At 44.7% G+C, this 16,955-nt stretch overlaps 1 protein-coding gene across 1 annotated transcript in view; it reads left to right on the top strand.

The window, feature by feature from the left end:
• The window catches only part of POGLUT1 (protein O-glucosyltransferase 1), a 71,411-nt gene that overhangs the window by 38,450 nt on the left and 16,006 nt on the right, over positions 1-16,955 (top strand). The window contains exons 8-9 of the mRNA XM_069202982.1: positions 10,356-10,414; positions 15,088-15,255. Of these exons, the coding sequence (XP_069059083.1) occupies positions 10,356-10,414; positions 15,088-15,255 (227 nt within the window). The remainder of the gene's footprint in view (positions 1-10,355; positions 10,415-15,087; positions 15,256-16,955) is intronic.

Below are 16,955 nucleotides of genomic sequence, written 5' to 3' on the forward strand. Positions count from 1 at the left end.
CTCGCACAGTGGTGAGACACTACTTAAAGATTGCTTCACCAAATATCACTTCATGCAGTAAGTTCCTTTCTGAGACCTTATAACTTGAAACCTGTAGGACAGAGACCTAAGTAGAGAGCCAGATCTGCACTGAAACGTTCACAATATGAAAAGCGACCTCTCGAACCTGACTATAAATGTCAGTGGCACCAGCCATAGTTAGAGTCCAACCACTCGGTAGGCAACTAGAAGGAACAGGACAGGTGTCCTCCAGTTATTATACTAATGCTACTTTGATCATAGGTGGTAATGCCACCAAACAAATGGCATCCACGTCTGTGGATCTCTATAGTCGGACCAGAAGTAAGTACATTTGACGTACGTAATCCATCTAATTTAGACATACTTTGCTGATGAGCTGTTGCACAACGTAGACTTGAGATTTGGGCATTCGCAGCTGGCTTTAACAAAAATTGGTCTCACTGTGGGTGTGAAACGCCTTCCAAACCCTCACTTTCGTCTTCGCAGCAGTGAAAGACGCAGCAGTCACCTTATGGGGACAGACACCAAAGAAGTAACCAAAAACTCAACAAACAAATAGAGCCAGAAGCACGGCAACAACAAATTCACACCTTTCTTTGCTGGTTCTGATGAAAGACTGCAAACTGACATGTTTACTAATTACAAATTGAAAGATATGCAAACAGAAATTTGCTCTGAAGTGATATTATGAACGGGAAGCATTGCCAGCCACAATCCTTTCGTACGATTTTCCTTCTGGAATTAAGTTTAGCAGACACTTTTCAGTAGTCTCACCCGAGCTGTGTGCACCAGAGGTACCTGCGTGCTCTTAGCACGGCCACTGATTGTGGGTCTCATGATATCGACTTACGACTTCTGTAAATGTTTGATTTGGTGAGGCATAAGAGGAGTCTGCTGCAAGGCTAGGGGTACTGAGCACCTTATAGATTGTACAGTCGACGTGGACTCGTACAGACTCATTAACCAGGCTGCCAGCTTTCAGGTTCTGTGGAAAACACACAAGTGAGTCCTATGAGACTATGACTGAGATGTATAAAGTTTGTACCAGTTGTGCACATGTGGCAGAGTGGGGAATGACGCTGAACAATGGGACATTCACACCGCATATATTTATTAATACCTGATACACAATTTGGAATGAAAAAATAATTCAGAGTGTGAACAACAAGAAATAAAAGGAAAAAGCACACAAAAACCCAGAAGCAGCACTACTGCATTCTGTAGTGAGGCCATGCAAAATGAAACTACACAGTCACACAGTACTAAAGAACTGAGCAGCATTTTGAGAAAAACAGAAACTTTTTATGGGGCATCCCACTAGTAAGGTAGAGCTGTCCAGTGGTGTCCACTTCCCGACTTGGGCAAGCGATCAATGAAAGAACCGCCATGCTGCCTAGACACACCTCGATGACAAACCCTTCCTGTGACACGGGGTCAGATGCTGTGAGTTCATCAGGCCACTACCTGCCCACCGAACCATCTGCCTTAGAACCCAGGGCCAGGCCACTGATCCTACCCCAGCCTCCTGGACACCAGGGAACCCTAAACCTCTGCCTGGAAGAAGTGAGAGGAGGCAGCAGTATGAACCTCACCCATCCCACACAGTGAATGTTCAGCAATGAAATGTTTTTTTGGATTTGATATGTATGCCTATGTTTATAACAGTGGTTGTCTTTTACATGGCAGAACTATATAGAAATCAACAAAAAAATAATATATTTATTGATTGATTAGTTAATGAGGTGTGTACTGATAAGAGTTCACATTACATTGGCTGGGGTCCAACTCCTTTCCAAACTGAGCTTTACAATGTAACTCGCAAAATCCCTTGACAACAACAAAAGACCCTGGGGGTGGAGGGGTTGGGAGAAGAGGCTCCTAGGCTATTTAAGTGCAATAACATCCCTTTCTCCAAAATATTATCTTTGTGCAAAGACATTTCACTTTCAGATGTCTAAAGCATGATTCTGTGCACTGGTCAAACCTCCACAGAAATCAGCTTAAGGTATGAAATAGAAGTTGCTCACAGTTTAGTATAAGAGTGTGAACATTGCATTTTTATTCAGAAAGTGACATAGAATCCAGAAAACTATTCATTATAGGGTTTAAGTAGTTATATATTCACAGTAGTATTTCAAGGTATGTGTTCGGTGGCATGTGTAGCTGCAGATACACATGCTGTGCACAGTCCGCCGTCTGGTGTTGGGCTCGGACTGTTACAAGTTGTTTTTCTTCGAAGAAGTCTTTTCGAGTCACGAGACCGAGGGACTCCTCCCCTTTCGATTCCATTGCGCATGGGCGTCGACTCCATCTTAGATTGTTTTTTTTCCGCCATCGGGTTCGGACGTGTTCCTTTTCGCTCCGTGTTTCGGGTCGGAAAGTTAGTTAGAATCTCGGAAAAAAAGTTGGTATTGTTGCGTTCGGTATCGGGTTAGATAGAACAAATCGACACCGAATCTTGAAGAGCTCCGGTGGCCCTTCGGGGTAATTTCGATCCCCCGTCGGGGCCTGGTCGGCCCGACCGCGTGCGACTTCAAGACTGATGGAACGGACCCCGTTCCGCTTCTGTCCAAAATGCCATAACAAATATCCGTATACGGATCAGCATCTGGTCTGTAACTTGTGCCTGTCCCCCGAGCACAAGGAGGATACGTGTGAAGCCTGTCGAGCGTTTCGGTCGAGGAAGACGCTAAGAGACCGAAGAGCCAGGAGATTACAAATGGCGTCCACGCCGGCAGGTCAACAACGGTTCGAGGAGGAAGAGGAAGCTTTCTCCATCCACGAATCGGATTCAGAAGAACTCGACGCCGAAGAAACAGCAACCGTGAGTAAGACGTCGAAAATAAAAACTCACGAAAAGTACACAAAAGCCCAGGGGACGCCACTGCCAACAGGCCATGGCTTAACCCAAAAATTGGGTGACCGAGCCAAGGCACCGAAAAAGGCCATGCTGGTGTCAAAGTCATCCGACTCTGGTCGTGATACCGCCACACAGCAACCTCGGAGCCGAGACAGCGGCTCCGAGAAACTTCGGCGCAGAGACAGCGGCACCGAAGACATTCGGCACCGAGACACCACGCCGAAAGCAAAGAAAACTTCTTCGGAGCCGAAAAAGACTACCGAACAGGTTTCGGGCCCGAAAACAGCCTCTGAGCCGAAAACTAGTTCCTATACAGAGGAACAAGGGCTAACCACCCAATTACATAGATTTGTGGAGGAACTTCAAGCGGTAGAGACTGACTACACGCAGAGGAGGCTTCATATTCATGAAGGCACAGGGAAGATAACTACCCTTCCCCCAATCAGGATTAAAAGGAAACTTGCTTTCAACAAGGGGACAAGCAACCACAGGCAAAGGTGGTAAGGAAAGTAACCCCACCACCTTCTCCACAATCATCAACACATGCATCACCAGCGCCAACTCCACCACTAATGCACTCACCAGCTCATACCACAATGAGTCAGGATGATCCCGATGCATGGGACCTCTACGATGCTCCAGTGTCTGACAATAGCCCAGACTCGTATCCAACTAAACCGTCACCACCTGAGGACAGTACATCATACACACAGGTGGTCGCAAGGGCAGCCGAGTTTCACAATGTCTCACTACATTCGGAACCAATTGAGGATGGCTTTCTCTTTAACACCCTGTCCTCCACCCATAGCCAGTACCAAAGCCTTCCCATGCTCCCAGGAATGCTAAAGCATTCAAAACAAATATTTCAGGATCCAGTTAAGGGCAGAGCCATAACTCCAAGGGTGGAGAAAAAATATAAGCCACCGCCCACAGATCCAATATTTATTACAACACAACTGACACCAGACTCTGTAGTTGTGGGAGCAGCACGTAAGAGAGCCAACTCTCATACCTCAGGCGACGCACCACCTCCAGACAAGGAGAGCCGCAAATTCGATGCTGCGGGAAAAAGAGTGGCAGCACAAGCAGCAAATCAGTGGCGTATTGCCAATTCCCAAGCACTTTTGGCAAGATACGACAGGGCTCATTGGGATGAAATGCAGCATTTCATCGAACATTTACCCTAGGAGTTCCAGAAAAGAGCACAACAGGTGGTGGAAGAGGGACAAAGTATCTCTAACAATCAGATACGATCTTCCATGGATGCAGCAGACACAGCTACAAGGACAATAAACACTGCAGTCACAATCCGAAGACACGCATGGCTGCGCACTTCTGGGTTCAAGCCCGAAATCCAACAGGCTGTGCTCAATATGCCGTTTAATGAACAGCAGTTGTTTGGGCCGGAGGTAGACACGGCCATCGAAAAACTAAAAAAGGACACCGATACAGCCAAAGCCATGGGCGCACTCTACTCCCTGCAGAGCAGAGGCACATTTCGGAAAACACCTTTTAGGGGAGGGTTTCGAGGTCAACCCACAGAAACCAGCACTTCCCAGACAAGACCACCTACTTACCAGGGTCAATATCAAAGGGGAGGTTTTCGGGGACAATATAGAGGGGGCCAATTCCCAAGAAATCGGGGAAAATTCCAAGGCCCCAAAACTCCTCAAAAATAAACAGTGACTCACAAGTCACACAACCCCATCACACAACACCTGTGGGGGGCAGACTAAGTAAATTTTACTAATTCTGGGAGGAAATAACAACAGACACTTGGGTCTTAGCAATTATCCAGCATGGTTATTGCATAGAATTCCTCCAATTCCCTCCAAACGTCCCACCGAAAACACGCAATATGTTAAAACGACATATAGATCTTCTAGAACTAGAAGTTCAAGCATTACTACAAAAGGATGCAATAGAATCAGTACCAGGTCCACAGAAAAACACAGGAGTTTACTCACTGTATTTTCTAATACCCAAAAAGGACAAAACTCTGAGACCAATACTAGACCTCAGAACGCTAAATACCTACATCAGATCAGACCACTTTCACATGGTCACGTTACAGGACGTAATCCCACTGCTCAAACAGCAAGACTACATGACAACATTAGACCTAAAAGATGCGTATTTCCATATACCAATACATCCTTCACACAGGAAATACCTAAGGTTCGTATTCAAAGAAATACATTACCAATTCAAAGTGTTGCCATTCGGAATAACAACTGCACCAAGGGTTTTTACAAAATGCCTGGCAGTAGTAGCTGCACATATCAGAAGGCAGCAAATACATGTGTTCCCGTACTTAGACGACTGGTTAATCAAAACCAACACGCTAAGAAAGTGTTCACAGCACACAAAATATGTCATACATACCCTTCACAAGCTAGGTTTCTCCATCAACTACGCAAAGTCACACCTTTTGCCGTGTCAAACACAGCAATACTTGGGAGCAACAATCAACACAGCAAAAGGGATTGCCACTCCAAGTCCACAAAGAATTCAAACATTTCACAAGGTAATACAGGCCATGTATTCAACACAAGATACAAGTCAAGATGGTAATGAAACTCCTAGGCATGATGTCTTCATGCATAGCCATTGTCCCAAACGCAAGATTGCACATGGGGCCCTTACAACAGTGCCTAGCATCACAATGGTCACAAGCACAGGGTCAACTTCTAGATCTGGTGTTGATAGACCGCCAAACATACATCTCGCTTCTATGGTGGAACAGTACAAATTTAAACAAAGGGCGGCCTTTCCAAGACCCAGTGCCAACATACGTTATAACAACGGATGCTTCCATGACAGGGTGGGGAGCACACCTCAATCAACACAGCATCCAAGGACAATGGGACATACATCAAAGGCAGTTTCACATAAATCACCTAGAACTATAAGCAGTATTTCTAGCGCTGAAAGCATTTCAACCCATAATAACACAAAAATACATTCTTGTCAAAACAGACAACATGACAACAATGTATTATCTAAACAAACAAGGAGGAACACACTCGACACAGTTGTGCCTCCTAACAGAAAAAATTTGGCATTGGGCGATTCACAACCACATTCGCCTAATAGCACAATTTATTCCAGGGATTCAGAACCAGCTAGCAGACAATCTCTCTCGGGATCACCAACAAATCCACAAATGGGAAATTCACCCCCAAATACTAAACAGTTACTTTCAAATTTGGGGAACACCTCAAATAGATCTATTTGCAACAAAAGAAAACTCAAAATGCCAAAACTTCGCATCCAGGTACCCACAAGATCAATCCCAAGGCAATGCTCTATGGATGAACTGGTCAGGGATATTTGCGTACGCTTTTCCCCCTCTCCCGCTCCTTCCATATCTAGTAAACAGATTGAGTCAAAACAAACTCAAACTCATACTAATAGCACCAACATGGGCAAGGCAACCTTGGTACACAACACTACTAGACCTTTCAGTGGTACCTCATATCAAACTACCCAACAGGCCAGATCTGTTAACACAACACAAACAACAGATCAGACATCCAAATCCAGCATCGCTGAATCTAGCAATTTGGCTCCTGAAATCCTAGAATTCTGACACTTAGACCTCACACAAGAATGTATGGAAGTCATAAGACAAGCTAGGAAACCTTCCACTAGACACTGCTATGCAAATAAATGGAAAAGATTTGTTTGTTACTGCCATAATAATCAAATCCAACCATTACACGCATCTCCTAAAGATATAGTAGGATATTTACTACATTTGCAAAAATCAAATCTAGCTTTCTCTTCCATAAAGATACATCTCACCGCAATATCAGCTTTCCAATATCAGCTTTCCATTCAACTTCACTATTTAGAATACCAGTCATTAAAGCGTATATGGAAGGCCTAAAGAGAATTATACCACCAAGAACACCACCTGTTCCTTCATGGAACCTCAACATTGTCTTAACAAGACTCATGGGTCCACCTTTCGAGCCCATGCATTCTTGTGAAATGCAATACTTAACGTGGAAAGTCGCATTTTTAATTGCCATCACATCTCTAAGAAGAGTGAGTGAGATTCAGGCATTTACCATACAAGAACCATTTATTCAAATACATAAGAATAAAGTAGTTCTACGAACAAATCCACATTTTTTTACCAAAGGTTATCTCACCGTTCCACTTAAATCAAACAGTAGAATTACCAGTGTTCTTCCCACAGCCAGATTCTGTAGCCGAAAGAGCACTACATACATTAGACATCAAAAGAGCACTAATGTACTACATTGACAGAACAAAACTAATCAGAAAAACAAAACAACTATTTATTGCCTTTCAAAAACCTCATACAGGAAATCCAATTTCAAAACGAGGCATTGCTAGGTGGATAGTTAGGTGCATTCAAACCTGCTATCTAAAAGCAAAAAGAGAGCTGCCTATTACACCAAGGGAACACTCTACCAGAAAGAAAGGTGCTACCATGGCCTTTCTAGGAAATATCCCAATGAACGAGATATGTAAGGCAGCTACATGGTCTACGCCTCATACATTTACCAAGCACTACTGTGTAGATGTGTTAACTGCACAACAAGCCACAGTAGGTCAAGCTGTATTAAGAACATTATTTCAAACTACTTCAACTCCTACAGTCTATGCACAGCATGTGTATCTGCAGCTACACATGCCACCGAACGGAAAATGTCACTTACCCAGTGTACATCTGTTCGTGGCATTAGTCTCTGCAGATTCACATGTGCCCACCCGCCTCCCCGGGAGCCTGTAGCCGTTTAGAAGTACATTTTGAACTTTTGTACATTTGTAAATATATTACTTTAACCTTCATCTTGTACATACGTATTCATTCCATTGCATGGGCACTATTACTAACATACACAACTCCTTCCTCACCCTCTGCGGGGAAAACAATCTAAGATGGAGTCGACGCCCATGTGCAATGGAATCGAAAGGGGAGGAGTCCCTCGGTCTTGTGACTCGAAAAGACTTCTTCGAAGAAAAACAACTTGTAACACTCCGAGCCCAACACCAGACGGCGGACTGTGCACAGCACGTGAATCTGCAGCGACTAATGCCACGAACAGATGTACACTGGGTAAGTGACATTTTCCTTTTCTTGCATTTGAAGACACAAAGTATAGAAGCGCTAATGGGTGTCAGGATGTTATTCCCTCACTGGAAACCACGTTGAATGTTGGCCGCAGCAAGGAGATTTCTCCTTTTTGTTGTCCTTTACCTTCATACTTTTTAACCTAATTTACTTGGTTTGGCTCATGCAGGCCATATTTACCGACCTATTTGTGTGCACTTTGTATTTCGTTTTTTAAAAATACTTATTTTATTATTTTTCCCAAATACAAATAAAATCCAACAGTTATAAAACCAACAGTCATAGTCCACTATGTCACAGATGCACTTTGTCTTTTGTAACTCCATTAAGAACTTTAATTCAGATGTTTCCATTCTTCCGTCCTAGGGAGTGTGTGCTCTTCTCCTAGCTTATGAACAGTTGTTAAAACAGTGGCCTTCTAAAGAAGGTACATTTAATTTTGTTTACAATTACTGCAGTTCAAGAATTCAGTGACAGGACACATTATTCAGCTGTTTCGTAAGTTGTCGCTACTTCTGCATCTACCTCTTTGCCAGAGAATATTTCAGATTTTCACATCAGTTAAACAGCTGATTTACCAGCATTCTTTCTTCAGATAAAACTCTGCATGCTGTGGACTTTATAAGAGGCTGCGTTGATGTGAGTTCACACAGTAGAACATTTCATCAGTTGACGCATTCCATCTGTTATGCACAGGATGTGGGCGGGGGCAAGGACCCTCCCCCTTGTCCCGAGAATCTGACGCAGCTGCTGCGGAGGGCGATACTTCTCCTACCTAGCTGCCAAGAACTGGAACAGTCCCCCCACCTTCACACCCTCATCGAATTCAGAAATAAAACTCAAGTCAAAACATGGCTGTTCGAGGAGTAGCTCGGACACATAGCGACACCCTTGAGCAGCTGGATATCCTCCTTGGTGATAAGCCGCGCTTTACAAATATGATTGACTGAATTTTGTTGTGAAATAAAGAGGTAAAGCTTGGTTAAAATGGAGTCTATCACAGTGGGTATCTGCCTGTTACAAGTTAGTGACCGTGCAGTCGACACCTACAGCAGGAGGACGTTGTACAAAACTTAAGAAGGCAACTGCGTCCTTCCTAGATAATGTACCGCTCCTAATCTTTAGACTTCAGCAGTGTTGGGTTCTGCACACCCCTCTGCTAAGTGTTAATGTTTGCACTTTAAGATTTTCAGGTTGGACAGCTGCATTTAGGATAGTGTTCTGGTAACTTACATTTCTCCGAAAGCCACATCCTGTGGGACACTGTGTTCTTAAACTTATGCAAACCATATCAATGAATCAATCAATCGGGAGGGGGGGAGATGCTGCTACTGCTCAAACAGCCAGGTCTTGAGGAGTCTCCTGAAGGGAAGGAGGTCTTTGGTCTATGGATTCATAACCATTTTTCACACAAAACTGAAAGTTATTGGTCTGTTTCTGCTGCTTGGTGGTAGCTGTAGTGTCACGTTTGATTCACCCCGTTAGGGAGGATGGGATGATGAGATGTTACTTGGTGGTGTGACAAGAGGACCTTAAGATTGCATTGAATCTGAGCAGATTCTGTAGTCAGTCTCATGAGATACCTCAATTCAGGCACACTCCGTTTTATCTGTTTTTTTTTTTTTTAAAGGCTCCTAACATTTTAGTTTTCCAGCTACTAGATGGCAGGAGTGTGAATTACGTGAAACAATAAGTGATATCGAGATTCTGGTGCAGTATTTAATGTATGTAAAGTTACTGTTTTCCTACTTTACCAATCTGATTGTCCTTACCTAGCAAGGATATGTCACAATAGTTGTTGCTGCTGGAATCTGTGCATTTTGCAACATTAATTAATTGTGCGTATGTCTTATATGCTTCAAAACCTGTTTGGCACTTACACAAAACATTTTGTTAGATAGTTTAGTGTTTTTGGAGCTCACAGCAGAGACCAGCCGTTATTGAAATATCACATGTTTTATTGCAACAAGATTGGCTCACCTACAGATCCTTCCATTGTCCATAAACTTAGACACAGTAGAAGTTATTGCAGAAATTAGTTCCGATGCAACTTGTCACTGTCGTAGCACGGTTTCCTGCTCGGATTCACAAGCTTTGCAAGTGTCCTTCCTGCAATAGTCATCAGCAGATGTTGGGGAATATCAAAAACTCATTCTGAACTTCTTATAACAGGTTAGTACGTTATTACCGTTTGCGTGGAGTAGTTATGTGCTTCTGCCCAAAGTATATGTTTTTTCAAGAATTCATATCTATTGGCTTCTTTCTGCCCGCTCACACCACCAAAGCCATCACCCCTGCTTTGTTCCCCTCTGATCACCTCCGTTGACTCTGAAGCTGATTTGTTCTCTGTGTTCATTCATACAGGACACGCTTGGAAAGCCACCTGCAAAGGAAGTCCCCCTCGTAGATCACTGCAAGTACAAGTGAGTCTGATCCACGGTTACACGGGGCTAGGGAAGGGCCTGGTTAGGCACTGCTCCATGGTGGGAGTTCAGCAAAATGAGACCAACAGGGCCTCCGGCTGCACCCAAGTGGAGTGAGGGGGTAAGACATTCTACTGGAAGAAGATGTGCCCTTGCAGCAATGTGGTAACTTCAGTCAGGAGAGTTGGATTCTAACACTCTTCTTCCTCACGACCAAATATGTGATTGGGACAAATAATTTGGTATTTCTGTACTGGGATTACCTTATCTGTTGAAAATGGCAGCCTGTAGAAACATATCAACCGCACTGGAATAGTTCCAGCTGGAGCGTTTGGAGTGTTACACCCCCCCAATACATGTTTTTTCTGGTAATTCGTTTTTTCCCATCTGCTTTCAGTCTGGTATGGTGAGGTGTTTGTCAAATTTCACCAGGAATTTTTACATACATAAGACACACACACACTCCCTCTCTATTTTGGAAGACCTAACAAATATTGGCTTTTTTTTATTTTATTTTTTTAACAAAATATTGTTTTCCCTCAGTGCGATTACCAATCTACATGCCTCTCCCTCTCCACTGCCCTTTCAAGGTTCTCTCATGCACCCTGCTTATCATATCATGTATTTTAGCATTACATGTCTGTGAGATTCTTGGGAAATTTGAAGCTCACAGACCCCCAATCTTACTGACTGTTCGAAATGGCCCTGTTTGCAGGGTCATCCCAATACTTTTTGCCTCTGACCTCCTATTTTTGACGGTGTGGTGCACTTCGTTTTTGCAGGCTTTAGGACTCTGCACACTTTACCACTGCTGACCAGTGCTAAAGTGCATGTGCTCTCTGTGTAAATTGTATTGATGATTGGTTTATCTATGATTGGCATATTTGGTTTACTAGCAAGTCCCTAGTAAAGTGCACTAGAGGTGTCCAGGGCCTGTAAATCAAATGCTACTAGCCGGCCTGTAGCACTGATTGTGCCACCCACAAGAGTAGCTCTGCAAATATGGCTCAGACCTGCCACTGCAGTGTCTGTGTGTGCAGTTTTAAACTGCCAATTCGACCTGGTGAGTGTACCCACTTGCCAGGCCCAAACTTTCCCTTTTTATACATGTAAGGCACCCCTAAGGTAGGCCCTAGGTAGCCCCATAGGCAGGGTGCAGTGTATGTTGAAGGACATGTGCTAACATGTTTTACATCTCCTGGCAGTGAAATACTGCCAAACCAGCTTTTCACTGTTGCAAGGCCAATCTCTCTCATAGGTTAACATGTGGGCAGCCTTTAAATATCCTTAAAGTGCAGTTTCCCATTGGGAGCAGATGGAGATACGGAGTTTGTGGTCTCTGAACTCACAATTTAAAAATACAACTTCTGGTGAAGTTGGATTTTGAATTGTAGGTTTGAAATTGCCACTTATAGAAAGTGAGCATTTTCTTGCTTACCCATTCTGTGCCTGCATGTGTAATACACGTCTGGGTCAGGATGGCAGTTAGACTGTTTGTGAATTCACTTTAGAGAGTCATACAAAGGGAGCTGAAGTGTGTCCTGCATATCCTGATGGGTCTTCCTGGGCTAGCGTGGAGGGAAGAGCTGACACTTGGACCTGAATAGGGCTGTGCCTGTCCTTACACAAAGCAGTCTCCAACCCCCTTGAGGGTGTCTGGGGCCAAGGCAGGGTAAAGCAGGGTCTTGTGCACTACAAAGACTTTTTCCCACTTCAAAGACAGAAATGAGTATAAGTACTGGACCGCTAACACCACAAAGTTAGAACACTTCTAGACTGAGGATATTCTGCCTGTAAGAGGAGCTCGATGCTGTAGAAGGGGCTGCCACTCAGCCTGTTGCTTTGTTGTGCTGGCTGCCTGCTTGCTGCTTTTGTCCTGTGAGTGAAAGGACTGGACTTTACTTTATACGTCTTGTATTCTAAGGTTCTCCAAGGGCTTGAACTGGGCTTGCCTCCTGTTAAGAAGTCTCAGAGACTTCAAAGACTTCATCTGCCAGTGCATGGGCTCTTCTGCTGAGAGTCCTGACTTGCCAAGTGGTGCCAGCTCCAGTCCCTGGGTCTTTGGAATTGTAAGGTGGTCACCCTAAGGGGAAAATCCATGTACCAAAAAAAATCGATGCAACGCCTGCAGCCTGCCTTGCGGTTGAAAGATCGACACTGCACCTGAAGAACCGATGCAGCACCTGTTTCACCGCGGTTCCATCATCATAGCACATCTGGATTTTCCACTCATTGTCCCTGGGTGTCAATTTCTCACCGACCCCGCACTGCAATAAGAAACTGAGGATGCGTGTCTTGAAATCAACGCATCACCTTTCCTGCGAGGAAAGAGTTGATGCATCACCTCCCCTAAACAGTAAAGATCCGACGCATCTCTTTGCTTTTTCAGGGCGTCACCTCCCCTGTTGCCCACATCGTCTTTGCTTTTGACATATCCCAGGTAGATTGTGCTAAAAAGATACAACAATTGATTCATATGGACTAAGACTCATTTAAACCTTTAGAAAGTGATATCTTTCCTTGTATCTGTTGGATTTGTGTTGTTTTTATGTTGTTTTACTCAGATAAATATTGGCTATTTTTCTAACGTAGAGTACGTTACTGGTGTTTTCACTGTTACTGAGTGTGTGTTTACAAATACTTTGCACATTGCCTCTGAGATAAGCCTGAGTGCTTGAGCCATGCTACCAAGGGGGCGAGCAATGGTTACCTTTGCTGTGTTAGCTGTGTGGCTCCCTTACCCGGACTAGAGTGAGTGTACCTAGTTGGACAGGGTGCTAACTGACTGCCGACTAGAGAACTCATAGCTAACTTTGACCAAGCTACGCCCCTGATCAACCCCGAAACCTAATATGTTCTGGAATAAAGGAGCAATTCTCGGTTTATTCTCTGATGCTAAACTAACTGTTCTTTAATGAGAGAATAATAGGAGAATAAGTAGGGTCCTAATGTGCAGCGTGTACAGGAACTCTCTGGATGGCTGGAGGTTTAGGATGATGAAGTACAGAGGACCTAGGTTGCTTGCGTTTGCTGTTCTGTTGCTCACAGTAGTTTTGTAGGCACCTGGTATTCACAGAAATGGGTGTAGAGTAATTATTACAAACCTGGTTCTCGCTGTCACAGGGTGTATATCTTTATTCTTTGTATATTCACTGTACTCGAAATTGTGACTGTGGGTCTTTGTATCTAATCTTGTGTTTTCACACTTAGCCGATCCATGAGTCTGCAGCACCTCGATGTCAGATGAAATGCATTCTTCCCATCTTCGCTCTTGGTGCTGGAATCTCGTTGGCGTGGGCAAAAAGCAACTTCATGGCTTGTTGTTCATGATTGAAAGCCCAGGTGGCTTACTGCAGGTCGCTCCTGGCAGAGTTGTCTCCTCCTGGTCCCTCAATGCCTTCTCCAGCGCCTGTTCTCTTCAGCAGAGTACACCCCTATTGCAGCATCTCCCCCAGCATCAAAGGGCCATGTGCCTGGTTTGCTGACTTAACTGCTATGGGGTGGTTACCACACCGCTCCCAGGTATATCTGTGGATGACCTGGTATGTCTCTGGATGCTCTGCCTCCTCATCTGCCTGGTCCCCCTCAGCCCTACGATTGGTAGCCTGTGTATCCAACCAGAAAGATGGACTCAGTCAGGGCTTGCGGCACTGCCATGTACATAATACTGTACTAAAGCGATGTCATCGCCTGGCCACCTCCTTTCATCAAGCTACATTGCTGAACCATTTAGAAAAAATCAACACAAACCACAGGCAGACACGACCTCAGATGATGATGGCTCCAAAGAGTGGAGAATCCCAAGAGAGTAGGAAAAGGGCGGCCAGGCACCACAAGTGCGCCACAGGGCAAGCAGAGGTGTTCTGTACCAGTGCTTGTAAGATTCAGGTGTGGGACTGAGGGTCTTTAAAGCCTTTGTACACGTGGTCTTGCTTTGTACATCAGGTCTTGCATTGGACACGTGGTCTTGGTTAAGGCGTTCGTGATCGGACACGGGCGCTCCCTGTTTGTATTAAAAAGCCAGGGAAGTTCTTATTCTTCCCAGCAGTGCGAGCGCCTCAGTGGAGCCCTGGGAGCATCACATTTCCCCCGGTGCAGGAATGCAAGAGATCCAATCTGCCCTAGTGTGGTCATCTGGAAGGGTGGACAATTACACAGGAACTCAGCGCAGTCAACCTGGGTGCCTTGATTTCTGTCTTCCAGCTTTCAACATCATTACTTTAAGATACTGTTTATTTTCTATTTTTAGAGGAGTCTGACAAGTACGTTCACTTTTGCCGGGTATGATGGACAGCATTTATGTGTACTCGCATTCAAGGGATCTGGGGTGTGAAGTTGTGTTTCTGGTTCAACCATCTGACAACAGGATAACCACAAATTAGGCATCGGCAACAGCTACAGCGCTGGTATTAAGAGGCAGCTTCAGCCACTGTGTATATGGAAAAAAAGCCCTCAAGGGAGGGAGTTACAACAGTGGGAAACTTTATCTGATTTGAAGTCATTGATAACGCCTACAGAGGTTGGAAACCTCACATTGCAAGGGCAGGATGCATGCTGTTCTTGTGCAGTGTCTGTCTGGTGAGCAAATGATGGATTATGAGTTATAGGCCTGAATCCATCAATAATAATGAACCCTTTTAACATTGCAGTGTTGGATTTGTTTCTCTCTGCAGATACCTGTTTAACTTCCGGGGTGTGGCAGCCAGCTTCCGCCTGAAGCATCTCTTCCTCTGCGGCTCCCTGGTCTTCCACGTGGGTGATGAGTGGTTGGAGTTCTTCTACCCCCAGCTCAAGCCTTGGGTACATTACATTCCGGTGCGACAGGACCTTTCTAACCTCAGGTACGTGGTGTCGGTAGATTACATCATGGTTCAATAGGATTTTTCTGATATGTCACATGCATAGAGCATCTCTCTGTTGCGACTGTGAGTTTAGTGTTGAAAGTCCCTGGGACAGAGTCCTTTCTACCTCACCTTTCACTCTGGCTGTCTTGAAACGCTTTCTTGTTCAGAAACCCCACGCCATAAATGACTGCCAAGTGTTCCACATCAATTTGAAATATTATTCACCAACAAAGTATTAAACTCCTTCTAAAATGGGTGACTACTTTTCCATTGACATTAGTAACTGTTTGTGACAGCTCTTTAATAGTGCTAGGGGTACAGACCCTTTCTTAGCTGAGCCCTGGCTTGGACACTGCCTGCTGGCTTTTCCCCTTTGAAGCCATGTAGGATTTCATAATCTGGCTATCCAGTCCCCCTTTATTTTTGCGTTGTGCACGAGTGTGCTGAGCTACACTGTAGAAGACCCTTGTGCTCTGACCCCGTTGGATGTTTTTATCCCTGTATGTTGTGAGGTGCAGCATAATGTTCACTGATTGTGTTGCTGTCTCCCTGCCCTCTGCATGCTTCCCCCACCATGCGCTGCTTGTTCCTTGCATCGTGCCTGTACAACTGAACGTAAAGCCAAGTGCATCTGTTTGGGTCTGCATTCATGTAAGAAAATGTATTATTGTTTGTGGTAGGTGACTACCCACCTAATGGAATAATCACAGCCCTTGTCACGGTGAACCCGTAAAGTCACTAATTTAACCTGAGCTCAGCTTTCTGATGGCCACGGCACAGAGCAGACCGGCGTAATGTAGGGCAATGTGCTACATATTTATTCAGTAACAAAACAGCAATAGTCAAAATGCAAAACAATGAAAATGCCAAACCGAATTAAAGAAAATACACTGACATTTAATAAACAAAATGACACTGAACTGACAATCCAGTAAGGGAAACCAAAGATATGAATTGTTAAAGTTTTAAGTAGGACTAGTGCCAAGAAGCATACAGCTCCAGTGATAGTCATCGGTTGTGGTAGACCGGAACCTAGGCCAGTTTAACGCTGACGCATTGGAGTGCCGGTCGGATACATCAGCCAGATTCATCCTGCTCATATATTTTTTACTGCTGAATTTACTCCTTTAAGTCCCACTCCACCACAGAAGTGCACTTCTAAAGCCCCCAGGACCTCAGGGGAGGCACTTGGTGACTTACAGGGTGTCAGGCAGACGCCAAACAGCACAGTCCAGTCCAGGTCCAATTGCCACTGGGCAGTTGCATGAAAGGCCTCTTGTCGCTTGTTGAGTCCCTGTAGATTATGATCTTCCACAGGTCCAGCAGTGCTCTGAAGCGAATACTTGGAGAATCCACATTTATGCCCGACATGAGCTAGTGGGTGGCAATGTCTCCTGGGCATGCCCTAAACAATCGGGTAAAAGTTCCCGGGGACAACCTTACCCACTTTGGGCATCTTCAATATGCAGGAAGTCGTCTACCTCACTAAACTTGGGGTGTGAGGGCTTGGGGTGTATGTCGGTCGTGTACTATGGTAATCATAGTGCCTCCCACTTCTAACATAAAAGTCCAATTTGAGGCAGTCACTGTACCCACAGTAAACCCAGAGACAGACCTCTGATAGAGCAGAGGAGGGTTCTCCAGCAACCAGGCAGTGCACACACAAAAATTGCTTTGGCATCCTGTCATCTTGTTTC

The sequence above is a fragment of the Pleurodeles waltl genome, chromosome 8 (assembly GCF_031143425.1).
Source record: "Pleurodeles waltl isolate 20211129_DDA chromosome 8, aPleWal1.hap1.20221129, whole genome shotgun sequence".
In the NCBI taxonomy this organism is placed as follows: Eukaryota; Metazoa; Chordata; class Amphibia; order Caudata; family Salamandridae; genus Pleurodeles; species Pleurodeles waltl.